This window comes from Leucopleurus acutus (genome assembly GCF_964270905.1).
Source record: "Leucopleurus acutus genome assembly, chromosome: 3".
Lineage (NCBI taxonomy): Eukaryota > Metazoa > Chordata > Mammalia > Artiodactyla > Delphinidae > Leucopleurus > Leucopleurus acutus.
Window position 1 is genome coordinate 20,284,672 of NC_139145.1, and position 22,940 is coordinate 20,307,611.

The following is a 22,940-nucleotide window of genomic DNA, read 5'->3' on the forward strand; positions in this document are numbered from 1 at the left end:
GAAGTAGGAGGCTTATGACAGACGTGTGTGTAGGGAGAACAAACCGGTGGGCTCCAATTCTCTGGCTCAACGTGCGGGTTCCAGGATGGCCAGATCCTTTTTGGCTGAATTAAGACATTATTTACAACCCACAGTCTGCAGGGATTGCAAACTCGTGGCCCTTAGGTTGAATTTGGCCTGTAGAGATGTTTAACTTTCTAGCACAAGGTTTAAATATTTTTCATTTGATTCCAGTTGGCGACAGTCCCTTTCCCTCCCTGTTGTGTGCCTCCCATCCACTTCACTCATTTTCATGAACTGCCTGACCTCTGAGGAATTTGAGTTTGCCAACCCCTTGCCAGCTACCAGCACCTGATATCCATTTTTAGATGCCCAAACCAGGTTCACCATCTGGCTTGTGAAGAGGTTTATTCCTCGTTCCCGGGTGCCAAGCCACACACCTGGTTTTCTGAGCTTGATTTTCTGCTCATAGACCAGTATTCTCATCTGCAGAGGTCACTTTAAATGCATTCCAGGCACAAGCCCAGAAGTGACAACGGAAGATGCCAGCCCTGATTCCTGACTGTGAGTGCCTGTGTGAGCACACACAGCTCATGGGCTCCACCCTCAGGACAGGGACAGAGCCATTTCCCCAGTGCCCAGTATCTCCCAGGCATCCAGCACTTGCCTCCATTCATTTCACTTGAAACTGTCCTCAAGGATTCCTTATTAGCCCCAATTTATGGATGAGAGAATGGAGGCCAGAGAGGCAGAGTTACCTGCCCTAGGTCACATTGCTGGGAAGTGGCAAAGGCCACATCCAGACCCGAGCCTGACTCCGAAGCCCAGTTCCTTTGGAATTTTCCAAAAGGGACTTGCTCTGAGGAGAGACAAACAAAACCCACCAACAACAGGAAAATGTGGAGGCAGCAGAGTGTAGATAACAGATGCTTGCGCAATTTCATGGAGACTGCAAGTGAGATTGTGTGTGTGTGGGGGGGTGTTGAGTGTGCACACTAACATATGGATGCAGGTGTATCTCTGTTCACACGTGTACATGGAGGTTGCCCACACGTTGTGTGCATTTAGTCATTCGACAGTGTGTGTTGCTTACCTGCTCTGTTCTTAGAAGTAAGGGGCTGCAGGGAACAGCCCTGCAGGTCACTGCCCTGGCAGAACTCATGTCCATGGATCAGCAAATATATGGATCAAGATAATTTTGGGTTTTATGGAGAACATAAAACAGAGCAGGGCTTCCCTGGTGGTGCAGTGGTTGAGAGTCTGCCTGCCGATGCGGGGGAGGCGGGTTTGTGCCCCGGTCCTGGAGGATCCCACGTGCTGCGGAGCGGCTGGGCCCGTGGGCCATGGCCGCTGAGCCTGCGCGTCCAGAGCCTGTGCTCCGCAACGGGAGAGGCCACGGCGGTGAGAGGCCCGCGTACCGGAAAAAAAAAAAAAAAAAAAAAACAGAGCAATGTGATAGAATGTGACACAGTAAGGGTGGTGACCAGCATTCAATTGCGTGGTCAGGTCAAGCGTCTAAGGAGGCGAGGTAGAGCTGAAACCTGAATGAAAAGGAAGTGGCTTGGGAAATTTGGGGAGGGCGAGCATCACAGCACAGGAAGAGCCCTGCTGCGTCTTTGTGGACACGGTGTGTGTGGTTGGCGAGGCCACGCCTGGCCAGGCCTCTGAGATCTGTGGGTCCAGCCCCACCCCACCTGGTTCACACCTTCCTTTCCTTAGCCTGCTTCTTTCCTTCACCTGGACATCTGCCTGCAACTCTGCCTGTTGAAATCCTTCCCTCTTCTGAGCTTCCCCTAGTTCTCTAACCAGAACTGACTCCTCCTTGTCACCCCCATCCTCTCAGCTGTGCACACGGAGACCCCCTCCTCACACATGTCAGCATTCTGTGGACCTTTGCCGGCTGGGTAACCTGAAACTGCCCTCTCTCCTGATGAAGGGATGGGGGCTGTCCCTGTGCCCCACCATTCACCCATCTCCCTCCCTGTCTTCCCAACCCCACCCTTAGTAATGTGGCTCCACAGCCTTCTCTGGAACTTTATTTTTGTTTTCTCCCTTCCCTATTTATAGCTCTCTCCCCTCCGAACCATCCCTGCATCCATCCTGTTGCCTAGAAACCAGCTCTGGGCTGAGGGTGGGGGAAGGCCAGGCCGAGCCCAGGCAGGGGGAAGGAAGACCTGTCACCCACTCCCCTTCTCGGTACTGCCCCCAGGTTCCCAGAAGCCCACCTGCCCTCTGCCCAGTACCCACAGGTGTTTTTTAAAGATAAAACAAAATGTGAACAACAGCCTTTTTTGTGAAGTCCTTCATGGCTTCTAAAGGGCATGATGCACATGATTGCACTCACGCCTCTCAACACCCTGCCCCACTGGAGGCCCAGGCCCATTTTTTCAGATGAGGAAACTAAGGCTTTGGAAAGCAAAGGTCCTCTGGGTCAAGACTTCTCAGTAGAAACTCCATGGCTCTGCACTTGTTAGCCATAGGACATTGGCCTGAAACATGGAAAAGAAGATTTAAAAGCATAAATGATTCCATAATCTGTTAGTTGTAGAAGGGTAAAGAGAAAAATTTTGTCATGATCCTGCCACACACCAAGCCACTAGGCAGGCCCCCTACCTTGCCACTCCCCCATGCCACTTCCAGTGCCCCAACCGTGGCCCCACCATGGCCCTGCCGTGCCCAACTGCAGCTTAACTCCAGCCCTAATGCTTACCTTCCACAGATTGGACCAAGAAGCCTAAGTTTGGTTCCTGGCTCTGTCACTTCGACTGTGTGACCTTAGATAGTTCACATAATCTCTTTGAGCTTCCGTTTCTTCAGCTCAAACGTAAGGATGATAATTTCCACTCCTAAGGATGCTATTAGCCCACTCGAGGACTAATAAGAGAATTAAATGCAATACTGATGAGAAAGTGCTTTGAAACTGTAGAATACTGTAACATGTGAGTGATCAATTAGAATAGTAAATATTGTTATTATTGTTGTTATTAGGGCCAAAAGGTGGGGCAGGGGAGCCAAAGTGGGCCCTGGGATCAGAGAGGGAGCCCCTTGCCTGTGTCCAGGCAGAAGGGTCCACTTCCCTGGCAGAATGAGGGGCGTGGTCAGGGGCTGCCTGAGAGCACCTGCAGACCACTGAGGAGTAGAGGAGGGCACAGAGACCCTCCTGCTCAAGTGCCCATGCTCCCTGTCCCCATCCCCGACTGCCCCGCTCCCTGTCCGCTACCCAAGGCCCATCTCTGCCTTCAAAATAGGCTTTCTGGGCAGAGTGGGGGAGAGGGCTGCCAAGGAGCAGCTGGGCCATGATTCAGCCTGAGTCACCCATCCAAATGCCAGGGTGGCCCCCAGCTGGGCAGCAGCTGAGCCTACAGCTGCTGTGGGGAGGGGACCTTTGTGGGCAGCAGGCTGTGCTCATAGATGCCTGGACGAGGGGCTCTCATGAATATCAGGGCAGTGCTGTGTGGGTCTGGGAGTGGTGCATATGAGGAGGTCAGGGTGAGGAAAATGACTCCATGGACATCAGTTACCTGCACTGACGGAGGAGGCAGGGTTTGTGTGTGTGTGTTTGTGTACACACGCACACCTGTGCACGCATGGCTGTTGCATGTATATCTGACTAAATGAAGAGGGGCTAATAGTGTGGGCAGGAGTTTGGCTGCCAGCTTTGTCACTTTCTGTGTGACCCTGGCAAGTTTCTTAACCTCTATGAACTTTTGTTGCCTTATCTGTGAAATGGGAATAATAATAATATCAATCTCAGGTGCTTTTTCTTAAGGGTTAAATATAAAGAGATGACTGTAAAACACTTGGGCAGTCAGTAAATGGTACACCACCACCACCACCACCACCACCACCACCATCTAGGGGATACTGGGTTATGCCCTGCATGCATGAGGATGGATACATATCTGAGTGTTTGTATCCAGGGCTGTGTCCATACAAGCCTCAGGGGGTGAGGGGTCTGGGTGAGTGTTTCTTGAAGAAGCAGAGGAATGTGTGTTGTGTGTGCACCTCTGAAGCATAGAGAACTTTCCAGAAAGTTGGGTTTATATGGCATTGCCTGCCATGTGATCCTGCCCACCCTCCCGCCTCTTTCTCCTTCTCTCCCTCCCTCTCTCTCTCCCCTTCTCTCTCTCTCTCCTCTCTGTCTCTCTCTCTCTCTCTCTCTCTCTCACACACACACACACACACACACACATACACACACCTTTCCTAGAAGCTATGATTTGCTGAAATTTGGCCTAGACCAGGACCAGTGTCCACGCAAGGGGTGAGAAACTGTGAATGCCACTGTACTGGAAATCTCAGACCTTCTCAAAGGCCTTTAGTCTCAAGCAAAGCTGGAATGGGGGCCAGATCCCAAGGGTGATGTGCCTGGATTTGAAAGCGGAACCATGTGTAGATATGAACATGAGATGTGCGTGTGTATTTGCATGTGTGTGGCGGTGGGGCTGGGGTGGCACTGGGGGGTGGCTGCTGTCTCTGCTCTGGTACAGTCTGCTTGTCTCCATGGTGCCTGTTGCCACACACGCTTGCTTTTCAGAAAGTCACTGGGATTGTTTATTCCACCCCCAGCCTGGGCGCCAGCCAAGGAGCTGCAGGCATTTGTTTATCTTCTGGTGTGTATGAGTGTATATGACTTCACGGAGGCAGACCAACCAGAGATATGCACGCACACACACTCACACTGGTGCGGGCAATCATGTTGGTTGTCACAGTATGAGCCTGAACCCAATGAGCCACGGTCCGGGCCCAGGCAGACTCACTCCACGTGGGGACAAAGATGACCCTCAGCAGCTCCAGGCAGACACACCACCAATTTAGCACCCCCTAAAGCTCCAAGGAAGTGGGAGAGCCAGTTGCCCTGGCTGTGGTCCTTTGCTCTACTTCTACGCCTGGAACTAATCACTGCACAGTGATTGGCCAGGCCTGGGTCACTGCCCATCCCTAAAAATGGCAGTGGGTCCATCCCACTCCACCACATGGACTGGAGTGAGGATGCGGTTCCTCAAGGAAAATGGAGGTCCTGTGGTCAGACAAGGGTACACAGTGCTGGGCTTGCCATACCCTGGCATCCACCACAAGTGTTACACTATGCTTGGTCCCTGGGGATTTTTTTCTCCCTACATCCTCCTCAGAGCTCCGAGAGCTAAGAATTACAAATGATGAAGTTGAGGCCTAGAGAGACCTCAGTCAAGGCCACACAGCTAGCAACTGCCAAAGTCAGAATGTGAACCCACGCTGCCTACCTCCGTGCCCTTTTTGAGCTCCTGCTCCGCCTTGGCAGGTGTTTTGTTTTGTTGTCTGAAAATTTTCATTTTTAAACGTGTTTTTTATCAACAAGTCACCGTGGAACAAGAGTGGTTGGAGTGTGGCAAAGGGCACCGATGGAAAAAGGCCCTGACTGTGCACATGTAGCAGACATGGCCAGAGCTCTGACTACATCCCCTCAGATGACCATACTATTTCTGTGCCCACCAGTAGGACTCCCAACAGCCAGTACCCGCATCATTATCGAAGAGCTGTCCTCGGACTATGGAACCCACTTTGTCCACATGCACTGTGGGCTAGAAGTGCTTGGGAATTAACACACAGCCCCATGGGCTGGCTCTTCACCAATGTCTGCCAGATGCTGGGATATAAATACACCAGCTCCCTTGCCCTCAGCCAGGGGAATTCTGAGATGTGCATTTACCCCCTTTCCCAAGACTTCCTGCAGGATTAAGCCTCACTCACCCACTGTGGTAGCTGGCTTGATAACCACCTCTTATTGGATGCCTTCCCTTCCTGGGTCACCTTCCCACTCCACTGCTGGTGTCCCTGCACCTCCTAAATAAACCATATTCCCTGAATCTTCATTTCAGGGTCTGTGAGCTGCCCCAGGGTGCTGGATCCCATCCTATCCGTCCACACTGAGCACCTGGGCCCAGCCATTATGATCTCCTTTCTTGGCATCTCCCTTTCCCTCTCTACTGTCCCCCTCCCATCAGGACTTGAATGCCTCCAATGCCCCTGTAGAGATTATCAGATCCCCTTTCTCCCTCCAAGCCCAAACTTGAGAGTCATCTACTTGCCCTCTCCACCTCCTTGCTCCCATTACCTCATCAGTCCCTGCCCCACCCCACCCCAGTCTGGCTTCCACCCCCACCACTTCAGTAACCATGCTTTCATCAAATTTCCATTATCTTTTTTTCAAGTCCAGAGGACAACTCTCAGGCTGTATCTTGCCTTCCTGATGCAGTTTACCCTGACCTCCTTCTGGAATGTTCTCTCCCTTTGGCTTCTGAGACATCACACTCTCCTGGGTTTCTTCTGGTTTCTCAGACCACTTTTTCTCATTCTTCTTTTGCAGCCTCCTTTTCCCTTAATGTTGATGTTCCTCAGGATGGGCCCTTGTCTCACCCTATTTTGGCCTATACTCTCCCCTCATGTACCAACACACCTCTCCTGACCTCCATCACCAGCTCCCTGGTCTGTCGCCAGGCCTCGCCACTTCAGAGCTCAGTTTTGGACTCGGATGTCTCAGTGTGGCTGTTTCACAAGTCCCTTCTTTCCCCAGGGTTCATCGGGTATCTGTCCTCCAACCATTTGGCTCCCCAAGGCAGAACCTCAGAGAGGCAGCAGAATCCTCTCTCCACTCACACTCACATCCACCCCATGACGTAGACGTGTTCACTTTACCCCTAAATAGTTATCAGATCTGGCCCCTCCTCTCCATCCCAATGGTTCAGGCATCATTACCTCTCACCTGGGCAGCTGCTACGGCCTCCTCACTCATGCCCTGATCCTGCTCCCATCCGCACTTGCCCTGCCCCGGGGTGGGGGTGTGGGGGGCTTTTTAGATCACAGCCACGTTCTTGCTACTTTTCATGTCTTGTGAACCTGCCCAAGCCTCGATGTCTTCATCTGTATCATGGAGCCGATGATGTTTACCTTGAAGGACTGTAGGGAAAGTAAAATGAAACGATGAGCGTAGAATAGGGTTTGTAAACTGTGAAGCGAAGTGCCATTGTGGCAATGAATGAGCAATTTTCAGGGCCAGAGACGTGGGGAAGCCGCCCTTGCATGAGTGTTGTCCGTGGTGCTGAAAATTGGTTCTGTGCTCCCGTTATTGGCTTCCCTGGGATGCTGGCTAAAGACGTCATCCGTTAGATTTTTTTTTTTTTCTTCATTTGCCATCTAGATTTAAAAAAAAAAAAAAGAAAAAATTTTTTAACGATCACGGTGACTTATGGTTCACCAGGTAAGTGAGAGGAATAGAAAGTAAGGGTGAAGCTTGAAGTTTCAGGAGTTAGCTTCACTACTAACGCAGACAACTGATTTATCATCAGTATCTCAGTTTTCTTATCTGAAAAACGGGGATATAATACATATATTAATTTGCTTATAAGTGATTGGAAATTGAAATTAGATGAAACCGGAAAAGAAAATTAAGGTAACGTTAGTTGTTAGGTTAACTTGCGGGCTTTACCATAAAAACACTGCCCCTAAATAAGCATTATATTAACGTTAGTTGTTACCATTTTTAGTAGGTGGTTTCACAGTACAAGCGAGAGGGCTTTATCACCTCTTGGCAATTACAGACATTTTTTCTCCTCTGGGAAGTCAAAGGGGAGGGGACAATTTCTCTGCTGAGAAAAGTTAAGGCAGGGTGGGCAGCAATTCCTCATGTCCTTGGCAATTCAGATTAAGCTGGAAGGCCCTTAACACCTACTTCAGGCTCCTTCATCCTTCCGAGACCACTTACTGTGAGGTGATTAATGTTAGTCCCATCTTACAGATCGGGAAATCGAGAAATTTGCTTGAGGGTACCCAGGAGGAGGAGAACCCGGCTTGCACAGACTAGAAGGTGGGCGGGCACCCCGGCTAGGGAGGCCGGTAGCGGGGAAATCGAAGGCGCTCCCCCGACCACGCAGGTCCCTCCACTCCCGGGAGCGTGGGTGGAGGCGAGACAAAGGGGGCGGAGGCGGGGCGAGGTGAGGGGGAGAAGGCCGGAAGTACGGCCAAGGCGGAGGCGGGAAATTCCGCGCAGGGGGAGCTCGGAGATCGCGCAAACCTGGGTCCCGCTCCAGGGGCCGAGTATCCGCGCACAAGCGGCTTCCCCTCTCTGGGCCCCAATTTCCTCCTCGGTGAAACAAGCAGAGAGCGTTCACCGGGCCGGATTGAGTGAGATCTGACAGCGCGCCCCTCCCTCAACAGGGGCGCAGCAAATAGGCAGCCTCTCCACCCCTTAGACTCCTGTCTGTGAAATGGGAGCCAGGTCGAGGAGGGCGGGGAACCCAGGAGCCCAGCGGCCGTGGTGAGGGGCGGCAGGCGAGGGGCGCCCCTCCCTCCTTTGGGACCCTGCTACCCTGCGGGCACCGCCCCCTCCCGGGTTCTGAGGCCGCGAGTCGGCCAGTGCGCATGCCCGGGGCGGGGCGCGGGGCTGGAGCGCGTAGCCGGCGCGGAGGACGGCGTAGCGGAGTCCGCAGGTCCGCCCGCCAGCCCTGCCGGAGGCAGCCGAGGCAGCTCGGGCGGTGGCGGTGGCGGTAGCGGTGGCGGTGACGGGAGTCGGAGCGCAGCGCGCCGGGGAGACGGAACGGCGGCACAGCCGGGTAAGCGCCGCGCCTGCACCTGCTGCCCGCTCCAGGTGGGCGGTGTCGACCGCCTTCTTCGGCTCGCGGCCGCCCCAGAGCCGCTGTCCAGGGTCCTCGAACCTCCTGGGTGGCGGGGTTTGGGCACCGTGCGCAGCGTGTGTCTGGCGTGCGCCCGGGTGAATATACGCGCGCGGCCGGGGCGGCGGGTGTCCATTTCCAGGTTCCACTCAGGGGCGGGGCGGGGGTGGGTCCGCAGTCCTGGTCGAGCACCCGAGGGGCCCTGCGGGCCAGCCCACCCTGTAAGACCCCGGCCCCGCTCCTGGCCTCGCCGCTGACTGCCGCTTTGTTTGGCGCGGTGGTGCGGGAGGGGACGCTTCCCGCCACCGCGGGGAGGGGTCCGCCCGCGTTGATTCATTTTCCCCCTGGAGCGAGCTCGGCGCTCGAGTGGCTCTATTGGCACCATGGAGCACATTCGCTGTCGCACGCTCAGTGTGGACTACACGCTGGGGCTCCATCACACACACTGTCACACACTCACCGCTCGAGGCCACAGGTCTACACCCACTGTGTCCCTTGATCATTCCATCAGACTCACACACATGGTCACCTGTGCACCCACCCCGTACACCTTTGGTACACACCCAGGCATAGCTACACACTCACACCAGCCATTGCCTATCACAGCACACTCAGCAATACTCCCCGATCACAAAGCACTCGCAGCCATCCTGCTCTGGCCTGCTTGCGCCTATTCACGTCATGGTATTCCTCATGTACCCCCGGACCCCGGAGCAGGCGTGTCACACACTCCGTCACACACTTTTAGCTTGCTCTCCACACACACACACCCACTCCTGCATGTCTAGTCTTGCTTTCCTGTGGATAGACGGACGGATGGTCTGGAGGCCATTTCTGGAAGGAAGACTGGTTATCACCCTTTGCTAGACTCCATCTCCCCTCCAGCCCCAGGGAGGAAGCTTTGCTGCTCTGAGGATTGTAGGAGACAAAGGGATGAGAGAGTGAAGTACAGCACACCAGGATTGTAACACACACACACACACTCTTTCTCACACACCTGCTGAAGTACCACAAGCCTTTGTCAGTCTTATCACCATGGGAGGAGGTGTTTGCAGGTGCCTGGCGCCCTGGCTCCAATTAGGGAAGAAATCCTAAAGGGAAAATAACTGGCTGGTCAGGTCTCTGGGCCTGAGTGAGCATTCACAGGGGCTTCTCTGCCTGGGGGCAGGGCACAATCACTTGTGCACATAGCCAGGCCATCTCTCCTATGAGTGAGGCTCTGAGGCCATGTGGCCACACATGTGCATACCCACAGGGTCCAAGTGGCCACCATGAGACACAGGGCATTCTGCACATGTGCACACCAAGTTATTGAGCAGAAGGTAGGAGCCAGGCCCTGGCTCCCCAGGCTGGCCTAAGCTGGTGCAGATGTCCACAAGCCACCTAGGTGCTCTCCTGCATGCTGGGTGAGCCAGCCCATGCAACCGGGGGTCATTTCAATCTTTTACCTCAACCGGGCGGGAGAAGTGCGCAGGCTTATCTGCTCATAGGGTGTTCCCAAAGGCGGGTTCCCGCACGGAGGACACTCTTGCTTCCTTTCCTAGACGTTCCCTCACACTGTTGCCTGTTAGGTCCAGGGGATTGGGAGGACCCTTGGCATGACCCTGAAGAGCAGAAAGGGGTCTTAAGAGCCAAACATCAGTGTCCAGGATCTCAGCTGATATGAGTGGGAAGAACCAGGCTTTGGATTCAGACAAAACAGGCTTTGAATTAGAGCCCCCCATCCCAGCTGTGTGCCCTTGGTCAAGTCTTTTCTCCCTCTGACCTCAGTGTCATCTGTGAAATGGGATGATAATGCCCCCCTCGTGAGATTGTTGTGGAGTCCAGGTGCTAAAATGAGCCTGAGAATGCTGCGTCCAGGGCTGAGCGCACAGTGGGAGAGTGATGGAGCTGGGTTCCAGTGGGAGATGGGAGGTGAGGAGGTAGGGCCCCAGGCCTGAGTTGCCTTTTGGAGAAGAGGCTGGCCGATACCGAGGCTTCTTTGAGAACCAGGAAAAGTCTAGCAGAACTGTGAGCAGCAGAGCCTCTGGGAATGGTATCTTGGCAGATCTTAAACCCAGGGCTCAGCCAGCTCTACTAAATATAGCTACATCCTCTCCCCCATTTCACAGATTGGGAAATGGAGGTTCAGGGTGTGGAAAAACTCACCCAAAGTCATGTAGGAAGTCAATGACTAAGCTGGGGCTTGACCCCACATCTTTCTAACTCCCTGGCCAGGCTCTCTGTCCCAATCCGGAACCTTATCCCGTATCAGAGAATTGTGAGCTGAGAACTAAGAAGCCGGCCTCTTCCAGGAGGACTTTTGGAAGGGGTATGTTACCAGCTGGGCCATGCCTGCCTCTTGGAACCTCAGTTTCCTTCTCTGGAAAATAAGAACACAACATCTGCCTGGAAAGTGTATGGGATCTGCACATAATAAGCATAGTAAGGGCTTGAGGTCACCTCCCACCTTTCTTGGCATCTAGGTCAAGGGTCAAAACTCAGGTGACTACCGGCCAGGTGGGCAGCATGCATGAAAGGCTGCTATAAGAAGAATGATGGTGCAAATCAGTGATCAGTGGCAGCGGGCAGTCAACCTCAGTGTCCAGGACACCACTGGGAGGGGTAGAGATGGTGGCTAATTGGAGAGTGTACCCCTAACTAAGGAAGTAGCCACTGCTTGGCTCCAGCTGACTGCTGCCATGCAGGAAGCATGCTCAGATTGCCAAGTTTTAGTTTTCCAAGAGAAGCTAGAAATCTGATTTTTACATGAAACCTTCTAATTTTTAAATGTTGATGACTAAATTCCTTAAAAATTTTTTAAGCACTCTGAGTTAAGCATGTCTAAGGGTGAGGTTTTGCCAGTTTGTGCCTGTGCTGCTGGCCCTCCCTCCCCTGCCCCCTCCTGGGACCACAGCTGGGCTCTGACAGGCTGAGTAGATAAAAACAGGCCTTGCATGTACACAGCCCAGACCTAAAGTAGCAGAGACGTGCACACCCCCCATCTTTATTCTCCCTGCAGCCCTGTGGGAGCAGGGGGTAGGTTTGTTAGGGTCCCCAGTGAGGAGATGGGACTGGCCTGAGGTCACAGAGCTGGTAAATCAGGGAGCTGTCCCAACTTACTACCCATGCCTCACCCAGGGGTAGGGAGCCTGTTGGAGGGGCTGGTGTGAGAGGACCCCAGGGCTGAGCTACCAGGGGTGAAAGGAAGGGTGGTGAAGACTCAGAGCACACCTCCTATAGCCCTTGGTGACTCCTTCCAGTTCCAGCCCAAGCTCCCCATACACCTGCCATTTTTATGCTGACGAAAACCAGATCCGAAGAATTGCAGCAGACCTCTCCTGTGTTTCAAACCTGTCTCCCAGCAGCCTCCTGGCTATCTCCCCTATAAGTCCCCCAGGCACCCCAGTTCAACTTCCCAAAACCCAGTCCTGCACCATCGTCTGCAAACTGCCCCTCCCCCCATGCCCCCATTTTGGTGATAACCCTTATCCCCCCAAGTCTCCTATGCCCAAAGCTTGGGGGACCCAGTCGTGAACAATACCAGCTGAGTCCCCATCCAGGGACCTGAGAGCTAGGCGGGGACCCAGAGGTGTAAAGGGCTACAAGCAGAATGACAAGAGTCTGGTTAGGGGCAGAACAAGAGGCCACAGGGACCCTGAGGAAGCTGGTAGGCAAAGAAGGCTCACTGGAGGAGGAGGCATTTAAACTGAGGACTGAAAGTTTAATAAGAGCCAAGCGGGAAGGTGTGTAGAGGCCAAGATTGGAAAGAATGTGAACCCATGGTTGAACCCAAAGAGGTTTCGTGTGTGTGTGTGTGTGTGTGTGTGTGTGTGTGTGTGTGTGTGTGTGTGTACACATGCTTTGGGGGATGGAGTGCATAATGAAAGATAAAGCCCAGCAGGTGAGTAAATACACAGGGGCTTAGAAGCACATTGAAGAGTTGGAACTTGACCCTATAAGTAACAGGGAGTCATTAAAAGTTTATTTTTTTTTCCTGTTTTTAAAAAAATATGTGCACACAACCAAAATTCAAGTGTCGCAAAGGGGCATTCAAAAAAAGTCCCTTCCACCTCCAGATCCCTGGTCTCCCTTCACAAAGGCAATCACTGCTAAAAGTTTCATGGGTTTCCTTCCAGAAATTTTCTCTTTATAAATAAACCTACAGATGTGTATTTGTCCTTGTCCTTGCCTACCCGCATGGGATCCCACTAGCCATGCTATCCTCTGGCTTTTTTTCACTTAATTTATCTTGGGCATCTTTCCTCATCACTCCACACATTCTAACAGCTGTGGGGGAGGGGAGGTCCTCTGTGCTTGTCCCACATTTTACAAACCCACTTCCTGGTTTTCTTCTCATCACCAGCCATGTTCTCAATGCACCATTTGTCTGTCTTCAAGACCACCCCAGAGGTGGGCTTGCTGGCCCAAATGCTGTATGCATTGTAAACTGATATGAATTGATAAATGTCCTTCCAAAAACATTACAACCAATTTACTTCCCCCGAAAAAGCAAGGAGGGTGTTGAGCCAAGGAGTGGCATGGTTGGACTAACATCACAGACAGGTCATTCAGTCATTCATTTAACGAATATTTATTGGGAGCCACTTGCTTACTGTGTGCCAGTCATTGTTCTCAACCCTGAGACCACATCAGTAAACACAGCAAAGTCCCCACACTTCTGGAGATGACATTCTGATGGTAGAGACAAATCACGAGCAATAAACAAACATATGCAATATGGTGGCTGGAGACAGGTACCATGAAGAAAAACTGATCGGGGCAAGGGGGGTGGAAAGCGTCAGCCAGTGTTGTGAAGGAGGCTATTTTACACAGGTTGGGTCAGGGAAAGCTTTAGGGAGATGCAGATGTTGGGAAGGAAAGCATTTCAGGCAGAGGAGACAGCGAGTGCAAAGGCCCCAAGGCAGTGGGTTCAAGGATCAGCGGGGCAGCCAGGGTGACTGAAGCAGGGTAATCACAGGAGAGCAGTAGGAGACAAGGCCAAGAGCGGTGACGGGGCCAGAAAATGCAGGAACTTGTGGGCTATGGTAAGGAGTTTACTTCTACATTGTATGAGATGGCGAGACATTGCATGGTTCTGGGCAAAGGAGGGACATGATCTACCTTGAGTTTTACTAAGATCCCTCTGGTTCCTGTGTTGAGAAAAAACTATATGGGGTGAAGGAAAAAGCAAGGATAATCCAGGTAGGAGAAGGTGCAGGTTTGGCTCAGGGTAGTGGCCAAATTCTCGATATATTTTGAAGGTAGATCCATTATGTTTTGCTGATGATGGGATGCCGGGTATGAGGAAAAGTCAAGGGATATTGGCCTGAGCACCAGCAATATGGCTTTGGAGAAGATGGCAGGAGGAAGAGGTCTGGGGGGAATTGGGAACTCTGCTTGCTTTGGCCGCTGAGTGTATAATAAAACAGAGTTGCATGCAGATCCAGCTGCCTGCCAGACCCTCTCCCTGATATCCCCCAGGCACCACACACTCAGCTTGTCCAAAATGCAACTCCCCCTTTTCCCGGATCTGTCGTCCAGCACCCGCCACCCTAGCCAGCATCCTGCAGGCCACCCCCACCATCACCTCTTACCGCCAGCTGGTTCCTGTTAGTTTCCCTCAGACCTCTCAATCCTGCCAACTCTTCATTCCCACAACCTTCGCTGTACCGTATCTCATCTAGACTGTCGCAGAGAAGGGGCTGGGTAAACGAATGAAGAATTAGATGAATGAGAGATTGAATAAATGATTGGCCAGCCCCTCCCCTCCAGCCTCCACACCATCCCTGAGCAACCTTTGAAAACACACATTTCAGACTGTGTCCTTTCCTTGACTGTAAACCATTCCCATCTCCCCAGGGCCTACACAGACATAAACTGGTGATCTGCAGACATATTTTGTTTGGGCCACATACTGTTTTTTTTTTTTTAATCTTGAATTAATTGGGATATTTTACAGTAAACTTCTATATTTCCCACTTCTGACTGATACTACTAAGATGCATTTCTCCAGGGCAGTACTTGGCTGATGGAGTATGGCTCCCCCTTAAGACAGGGCATGTGCTCTCCACTTTGCCTTAGTCCCCACCACTCCCTACTGTTCTGTACCCAGTTTGTTTCCCTCAATTAAATTACCTACCTGGCTCCTATGGCATCAGAATTTGTGACCCATGGCCTAAAGGAGAAAAGCATAACTTCTAGGTAGCATGTTGCATGGGGTGGGCTGATAAGGGAGGGGTGATGGTAGATGGAGTGCAAAAGTTAGACTGTGGCCAAGTTGTGAAGGGCCTTGAATGCCATTTTAGGAAGGCTGACCTTTATCCAGAGGGCCACTGGGAGCAGTGAAGCAGGGGAATGACATAGTTGGGTTCATGTTTTTAGCCCAGACCCTATGGGCAGGAGGGGACCAGACAAAGGCAGAGAACGTGGTGAGAAGCCCCGCCTGCTAGAAAGAGAGTGAGAAGGAGGAGGCCCAGATGGAGGCTCCTCCCCACTGGATCCCCTCTGAGTCTGAGTCTGCTCTCTCTGTGTTTCAGAACCAGACAGAAACCTGGGGCCCAAGCATGGTCATGAGGGCAGTTGGGCAGCGCTGAAGACCCAGCCTGGCTCCAGCTGCTTCGAAAGGACTCCAGCCCCCCAGGACCCCAGCCCACAGCCCTCTGCTGCCCACAGGATGGGAGCCTGGGGGCTGGGAGCCCGGCCATGAGGGACTGCTGCCCCTCCCAGCAAAAGGCCAGCCCTGCACCCCCAAGGCACACCCCTGCCCAAAGCCCAGGCATGGACACAGCAACCCCACTGGGGCTGGGGAAAGGGCATCGTGCTCTGAGGGCCCTGGCAGGAGTTTGGCCTTCCCCTCCCTGACCTGCATCCCTCCCCAAGAGGCAGCCGCCAAGGAGACATTAGGGACACATGGAGCCTTGATCTCAGGGACACCAGAAACCACCTTCTCTGGGAAGCCAGAGCCTGTGTCCTCAGTGAAAACTGACCCTTCACCCTCAGAAAACAGAAATCCTACGTTATTACAGAAGATGGATTCCAAGTCTTCAAAGCAGGCAGATTCCATTTCCATAGGAAAAGAAGATGCCGGGTCCTTGAGAAAGGCAGATCCCATGTTTACAGGAAAGACGGAGCCTGTGGCTTCTGGAAGGATGGATCCTGTGACCCCAGAAAAGGAGGATCCTGGATCATTGGGAAAGGTAGATCCTGAGTGCTCCAGCAAGGTGGATACAATGTCTGCAAGGAAGGAGTATCCTGTATCCTTGGGCAAAGTGGATCCTGCATTCCCAAAAAAGGAGGAGCCCAGGTATTCAGGAAAAGACCTTCAAGTGTCCTCAGAAGAGGTGGGTCCTGCATCTGCAGGAAAGACAGATCTTGTATCCTTGGGAAAGAGAGATCCTGAGCTATCTGAAAAGGTGGATCCCATGTCCTTGGAAAACACGGATTCTGCATCTGTAGGAAAGACAGATCCCGGGTCCTTGGGTATGCTGACTCCAGGGTCATCAGGCAAAATCAAGCCTGTATCCCCTGGAACAGTGGCTCTGGGGTCATCTGGAAGGGTGGATCCTACTCACTTAGGGATGACAGAGCCTGCATCTATGGTTAATGCAGAAACCGTGTCCTCTACAAAAGAGGACCCTCAGTTCCTGGGAAAGATGGATCCTGCCTCCTCAGGAAAGCAAGAGTCCATGTCTATGAGAATGACAAAAACCATGTCTACTGGACAGGTGGATCCCATGTTTTCAGGAAAGATGGATCCTACATCTTTGAAAAACATGGACCCTGTGTCTTCAGGCAAGACGGGTCCAGTTTCTTTGGGAAAAGTGGATCCTGTGTCCTCAGGAAAGCCAGAGCCCTTTTCTCCTGGACAGGCAGAACTGATGTCTGTGGGAAAGACAGAAACTGCATCCTCAAGAAAGGAGGACCCAGTGTCCTCCAGAAAGGGGGATCCCATTTCTGTGGGAAATACAAAAACATCATCTTCTGGAAAAGTGAATCCTGAATCATCAGGAAAGATAGACCCTGTGTCCTCAGGCCCAGCGGGTCCCCCATCCTCTGTAAAAACTGAGGCAGTGACTGGAGGAAAAGCAGATCCACTATCTTCAGAAATGTCAGGTCCTGTGGCCCCTGGAAAGGTGGGTCTCATGGCCTCAGGGAAGGCTGATCCCCCGACCTTGGGTAAAGTGGACCCTGTGTGCAAGGGAAAGGCAGAAACTGTTCCCCCTGGAGACATGAACTCCGAGTCTGCAGGAAAGGTGGCCCCCACGACCCTAGGAAAAACAGTCCAGGCATCCTCGGGAAAAGCAGAAGCTGTCCCAGAGGGAAAGGTGGATCCTCTGCCTCTAGAGAAGGGCAATCCTATGAACTCCACGAAGGTGGATCCCAGGGCTTCAGGGAAAGCAGAACCCAAGTCTGAGGGCAAAGCAGAAACAAGGGCCCCTGGGCAGGAGGGCACCACCTCATCAGGAAAAGCAGAGGCTAAATCTTTGCAGGAGAAGCCGCTGACCTCGGAGAAGGGGGATCCTGGATCCTCTATTGTCTCTGGGAAGTTGGAGCCTGTAGCCCTGGGGAAGACTGACTCTGCGCCTCAGGGAAAAGGGGAACCCCCATCCTCGGGGAAGCAGGCCCACCTGACCCTGGAGAAGGCGGAGGCCTCCTCCTCCAGGCAGGCAGATGACAAACCCTGCGGCTCCGCTTCTTACCCCGCGGATAGCGGGGGTCGCGTGGAGCCAGCGCCACTGCCCAGCTCCGAGGCCTGCAGCCTTGGCCAGAAGGACCCGGCGGCCACTATGGCCGAGAGAAACCCGGGCCTGGAGGCCGTAGCGCCGTCGCCAGGGCCGCGAACTCGCGACAACTTCACCAAGGCGCCGTCGTGGGAGGCGAGCGCCACGCCGCCACGCGAGGACGCGGGCACGCAGGCGGGCTCGCAGGCCTGTGTGTCGGTGGCCGTGAGCCCCATGTCTCCGCAGGACGGCGGGGGCGGCTCGGCCTTCAGCTTCCAGGCGGCGCCGCGCGCACCCAGCCCCGCGCCCAGGCCGCCCTCTCGCCGGGACGCGGGCCTACAGGTGTCACTGGGCGCCGCTGAGACGCGCTCCGTGGCCACGGAGCCCATGACGCCGCAGGCCGCCGCGCCGCCCGCCTTCCCCGAAGTGCGGGTGCGGCCGGGCTCCGCACTGGCAGCCGCCGTGGCGCCCCCAGAGGCCGCTGAGCCGGTGCGCGACGTGAGCTGGGACGAAAAGGGCATGACGTGGGAGGTGTACGGCGCCGCCATGGAGGTGGAGGTACTGGGCATGGCCATCCAGAAGCATCTGGAGCGACAGATCGAGGAGCACGGCCGCCAAGGGGCGCCCGCGCCGCCGCCCGCTGCGCGTCAGGGCCCGGGCCGTGCGGGCTCCGTGCGCACCGCGCCCCCAGAGGGCGCAGCGAAGCGCCCACCCGGCCTCTTCCGCGCGCTGCTGCAGAGTGTGCGCCGGCCGCGGTGCTGCTCACGGGCCGGACCCACGGCCGAGTGATCTGCTCCCCTTTTGTACGCCCGGGTTTCCAACCTTCTCAGGCTCCCTTCTTGACCCCAGACCCCTAGAAGGGATCCCCTCGACGCGTGACAGGCCTCCGAGGGGCGGGCAGCCTCTAGGGTCTTATCTTGTCTTTCCAGCCCCCTCCCCTCCTAAACACACAAATGAACGCCCTCTACCCGGCTCCCTCGTGGTCATGAGCCCACGAACCCAGCCCTGACACCCCACTGTCCCCTCACAGCCCTCAGTTCCGCCCCCTCCCGGTCACACTGGGCAACCTCTGGGGACCCGCTCAGCACCCACGCTCCCAGCCCTGAGAGCTGAGGCAGGCTCCTGAGATGTCCAGACTGGTGCACTGTGGTCTCCAGCGGCGGCCAGGTCCCCAGAACGGGAGAGACTGTGTACAAAAACCCCAAGTGTGCGAGGATTGACATGTGAGACCCCCCGATGTGCAAGGCCCCGGGTGTATGCGAGTGCATGTCCATGCAGCGGGCTGGCCCCATGGCCTGGGCATCTCTTGCATGCTGGTAGTTGTCCCCAGTTCCTGTCTCCCCCTCATCTGGCCCAATCCCCAACCCTATCCCCACCCCCACTGGACACTGGTCCACAATTCGCAGACAGGCCAAAGGCAGCTGCAGGAGTGCCCTGGGGGCGCAGCTGAGTCACAGAAAGGGGAGAGGGCTCAGACAGGTCCGGGGATCAGAGTCAGAGGCTCACAGACAGCCTGGGTGACAACTGGTCTTGGGTATTGGGGGCAGGATGGAGAGCTCATTCTACAACCACAGTAGTCCCTGAAAGACCACCCTCTCCAGCCCTCGGTCCCCCAGTGCTGTGAGCCCCACAAGTCCCTTGTGACAACTCAGTTCCCGTGTCCCACCCCTCCAGCCGCGGTTTTTGGCTACAAACTGTCACAATATATACATTGGTAATAAAATACTCCCCCAACTCTTGTCAGCTGTGATTGGCTACAAGCAGACGGGGGTGGAGCAACATGATATCTTATTATGTTCAGGGAGGGGTAGGTATAATTTGGGGATAACAAGGCTCTTCCAAGGTGACCCAGAAGAGTGGGGGCCCATGTGGGGCTCTGTGGCCAGGGTCCTGTGGCAGGGCCCCCATCACACGTCTGTGGTATTCAGGCCAGTGTTGGTGAAGGCCAGCTCCTCCTTCTGCTGTCCACGTGTGCCCACCTTCATTCCTGACAGCACTCTGTTCAGGGGCTCTGGATCCGGCCCCATCAGACTGTGCAGGGGCTCCTCCTGTGGGAAGAGGGAGGGGAGGTGTGAGGCCGGGGCCAAGATGGGGTGATCTCCCCAGTCCTTAGGAGAGTGGGTGGCCCTCCAAGCCCACGACCAGATGGCTCCTTGGCTGGGGCCTCAGTTTCCTGACCCTGTCCCAGAGGGGGCCATGGATACTGGTGGTACAGATGGGCTCAGGTGAAGGGAAGGGCCTAGGGGGTCTACTCTGGCCTTTGCCCACCCATGGACATGGTGGCCTTTGGGTGTTCTGCCCAGTCCTGAACGATGCCAGGCCCTGTGTCTTGTGCCAAGGAGCCAGTCCAGCACAGTTCCTGTCACCTGTACCTCATGGCAGGCACCATGCTGGGCGCAACCATCCATCAGCTGAGGTACCCACAGGACCCCCAAGGGAGGGATCATGTCCCCCACTTTACAGATGTGGAAATTGAGGCTCGGAGCGCTCTCTGGCCAGGAAGGGACAGAGCGGTGTTTGGACCGCTGGTCTTGCTGGCTCTAAAGCCTGTCCATGGCTCAGCGCTGCTCCTGGTTGAGTTTGGCAGGTCCTTCTGCCACCCCAGAGGGACATGTCACACCCAGGATCCCGCCCGCAGGCCATCATGGCACACACTCTCTCGTCTCCTGCCTTTCCTCTTACCCCTCCCCATGTGATGTGTCACACCCTCACAAGAATCCCTCCTGTGGACCAGCCAGGCCCCAAGACTCAGCTACTCCACCACATAGACACCCACGGGGACAGAGCCTCCACCACCTCCACCCTCCCCAGGGCACACTAAGGGCTTTGTCCAGACTGGGACTGTTCCAGTCCCTGGTAAACAGTGGAACACATGAGGGGCCCCAGGAGGGACTAAACGTTGTGCCTGAGCTTCCCAGAGCCCTCTACACAGATCCCCAGTGGGAGCAGTTGGCACAGTACAGCCCAGGAAGTGCAGCCTGGCCCGGGAGACAGGATACCTGGGTTCTGGGCTGCCCTGGCCTTGCAAGCTTGCTGACCTTGGGCAGCTCAGCACCCCTCCCTGGCCTTGGTTGCTTGAAAAGTTTGGATTGGATGGGCCCTCAGATCTCACAGACCTTCCACACAAACATTTACGGAAGTCTTAGGTGAGTCAGGGCACCAAGGGATCTGTGGAAGGAAGCCCCACCTGCGTTCCCCACCCAGAGACCCCAAGGCCCACCTACCACTGCAGGAGTTGGGGTGGAGCCTCGGGCAGCTTCTCAGAAACTGAACAACCCCCTGCCATTGCAGGATTGGCTCTTTCTTGGCTTTGAAGACTCTTAGCGGCCTGGCCCCCTCTCCCTTTCCAGACTCTCAGAGCTCCCTGAACCTCCTCAGCCCACAGGTCCAGCCCCACTGCTGGGGTTTCTGACCCCACTCCCCTCTGGGGGTCAGCTTTGGCCTCCACCAGGGCCTACCTGCTGGGTCACAAGCTCCAGCCCACAAGACTGTTCCCTTCTGCCTCAGTTCCCCCCAGATATGTTTATTGGAGTTTTTGCCCCAAACCATCTTGAACCAGAGGTGAGCCATCCACCCAGAGGCCTCCTGCACTGCCTGGCAGCCTGGACCACCATTGATGATCCCCATCCTTGGGGGTCCATTTGGAGGCCTCCATGTTACAGCCAGGTCCCTGGGCAGCATTCTGATATTTTAACACCCACGAGAGGCTTTGGTTGACCAAATCTTTCCAAGTAAGGGGTCCTCAAGGGAAAATAAGTCCTGACTCATGAGGAACAGCAAGGGACCCCCTGGAAGGGCAGGGCCCGGCTGAGGGCAGGACCCAAAGTAGGGTGGATAAGGTGAATGGTGGGTGGATATCCACCCCTACGCACGCATGCGCGCGCGCACGCACACACACACACACACACACACACACACACACACACAGAACCGCAGACTATAAAAGCTCAGTGGGTCTTAGAGCTTCTACTCCAGTGGTGGTTTTCAGAGTGGGAAGGAGAGGGTAGTTCCTTCTGGTTCTGGCGTCCCATCCCCCATTCAGCCCTCTGATCTACTCTCCTACTTTCGTGGTTCTCACTCCTGCCTGCACATTAGAACCCCAGAAGCTTTAGCAGCACCTTCCTGCCCAGGCCCACCCCAGCTATCTGATCAGAATCTCTGAGCTGTGACCTGGCATCTTCAGGTCTAAAGAGCTCCCCACGTGATTTCAGTCAGCAGCCCAGGCTGCACAAATGCTTGGTCTAACTGAACCAACTAACCTATTGAATAAATGATGGTATTGTTGTTCATCTGAGCCTACCTTTGCTCCCTGGCTAGATTATGTTCATCTCTGGATCTCCTCCCCCCGCCCCACCAGCTTTTATATAAAGGATATAAAGGGAGGGAACCAGATTCCTGACCACTCGTTTTATGCCAGATCGTTTTCATACCCACTCTTATTTCATCCTCACAGAAGTCCTGCATATTTGGTGTTCTGATCCCCATTTATAGATGAGAAAACTGAGAACCAGAGGGAAGAATTCACCCACCCAGGGTCACAGTTAATGAGTAGAGGAGCAAGGATCGGGCCCCATTCCAAAGCCGTGGGGTTTCCCAGGGCCAGATGCAGACACACCCATGGCAGCAGGAGGTCCCTCGAGCTCTGTCCTGAAACCCACCCCTTCAGAGAAGAGCCCCAAGTCAGAAGCCCCAGGCACCAGCTCATCCCCCATCTTGCCTTGATTTCCTGCCTGCTATTTTCCAGATCCACAGAGTTGTCATCCAGGGAGTTGAGGCTGAAAGGGAGATAATGGAGCTCAGAGAGTTGGCAGGCCCAGCCCTCCCTGTCTCTGACCAACAGCTACCCCTGCCATCACCACCACCATCACCATCACTACCTCGACTACCACCTCACCACCACTACCATCACCACCACCATTACCACCATTGCCATCACCACCATCATCACCACCACCACCATTACCACCACCATCACTGTCACCACTACCACCATCACCACCATCACCATTACCACCACCATCACTGTCACCACTACCACCACCACCACCACCATCACCATTACCACCACTGCCATCACCACCATCATCACCACCACCACCATCACCACCACCATCACCATCACCACTACCACCATCACCATCAGCACCATCACCATCACCATCATCACCATCACCACCATCACTGTCACCATCACCATTACCACCACCATGACTACCACTACAACCAGCACTGCTCACCTGACGTGGTCCAAGTCACTGGAGGAAGACTGGGACTCGAAGCCCAGGTCCTTGGTGGGGAGGTTCAGCACGGGATTGGCACTGGAAAGAAGGCCCAGTCAAGCGACCATGGGCCTCAACCACTCCATGGGGCCTCTTACCCATCCTTCGACCCCCACTTACCGCTCAGTGTTGTACACGTTAGTCCCGGGGATGGCAGAGACTGGGGGCATCACCCCCGCCGCTGTCTTCCGGGCCTCCTTGGAAGCCTTCATAGCCCGAAGTTTCCGGTGGTAGCTGGGGGAACATGGCGGGGGGGCATCACTATTTTCCCTGCACACCCACTGTGTGCCCAGTGCAGGCCCTGAGAGTGT

The 22,940-nt window shown here is 54.6% G+C and overlaps 2 protein-coding genes across 2 annotated transcripts in view; one reads left to right on the top strand and one right to left on the bottom strand.

The window, feature by feature from the left end:
* Nucleotides 1–15,218: 15,218 nt before the first annotated feature.
* GPRIN1 (G protein regulated inducer of neurite outgrowth 1) lies at nucleotides 15,219–18,139 on the top strand (the record flags this gene model as incomplete). Its single annotated transcript, XM_082836954.1, is given in 2 exon segments — nucleotides 15,219–15,408; nucleotides 15,411–18,139. Coding segments are annotated over 2 exon segments (2,805 nt in total). The 5' UTR covers nucleotides 15,219–15,332.
* Nucleotides 18,140–21,891: 3,752 nt separating this feature from the next.
* Nucleotides 21,892–22,940, bottom strand: part of CDHR2 (cadherin related family member 2) — a gene marked incomplete at its 3' end in the record, with an annotated part of 34,263 nt that continues 33,214 nt past the window's right edge. Inside the window, 6 exon segments of the mRNA XM_082834865.1 lie at nucleotides 21,892–21,950; nucleotides 21,953–21,986; nucleotides 21,988–22,034; nucleotides 22,037–22,125; nucleotides 22,588–22,668; nucleotides 22,750–22,863. Of these exon segments, the coding sequence (XP_082690991.1) occupies nucleotides 21,892–21,950; nucleotides 21,953–21,986; nucleotides 21,988–22,034; nucleotides 22,037–22,125; nucleotides 22,588–22,668; nucleotides 22,750–22,863 (424 nt within the window).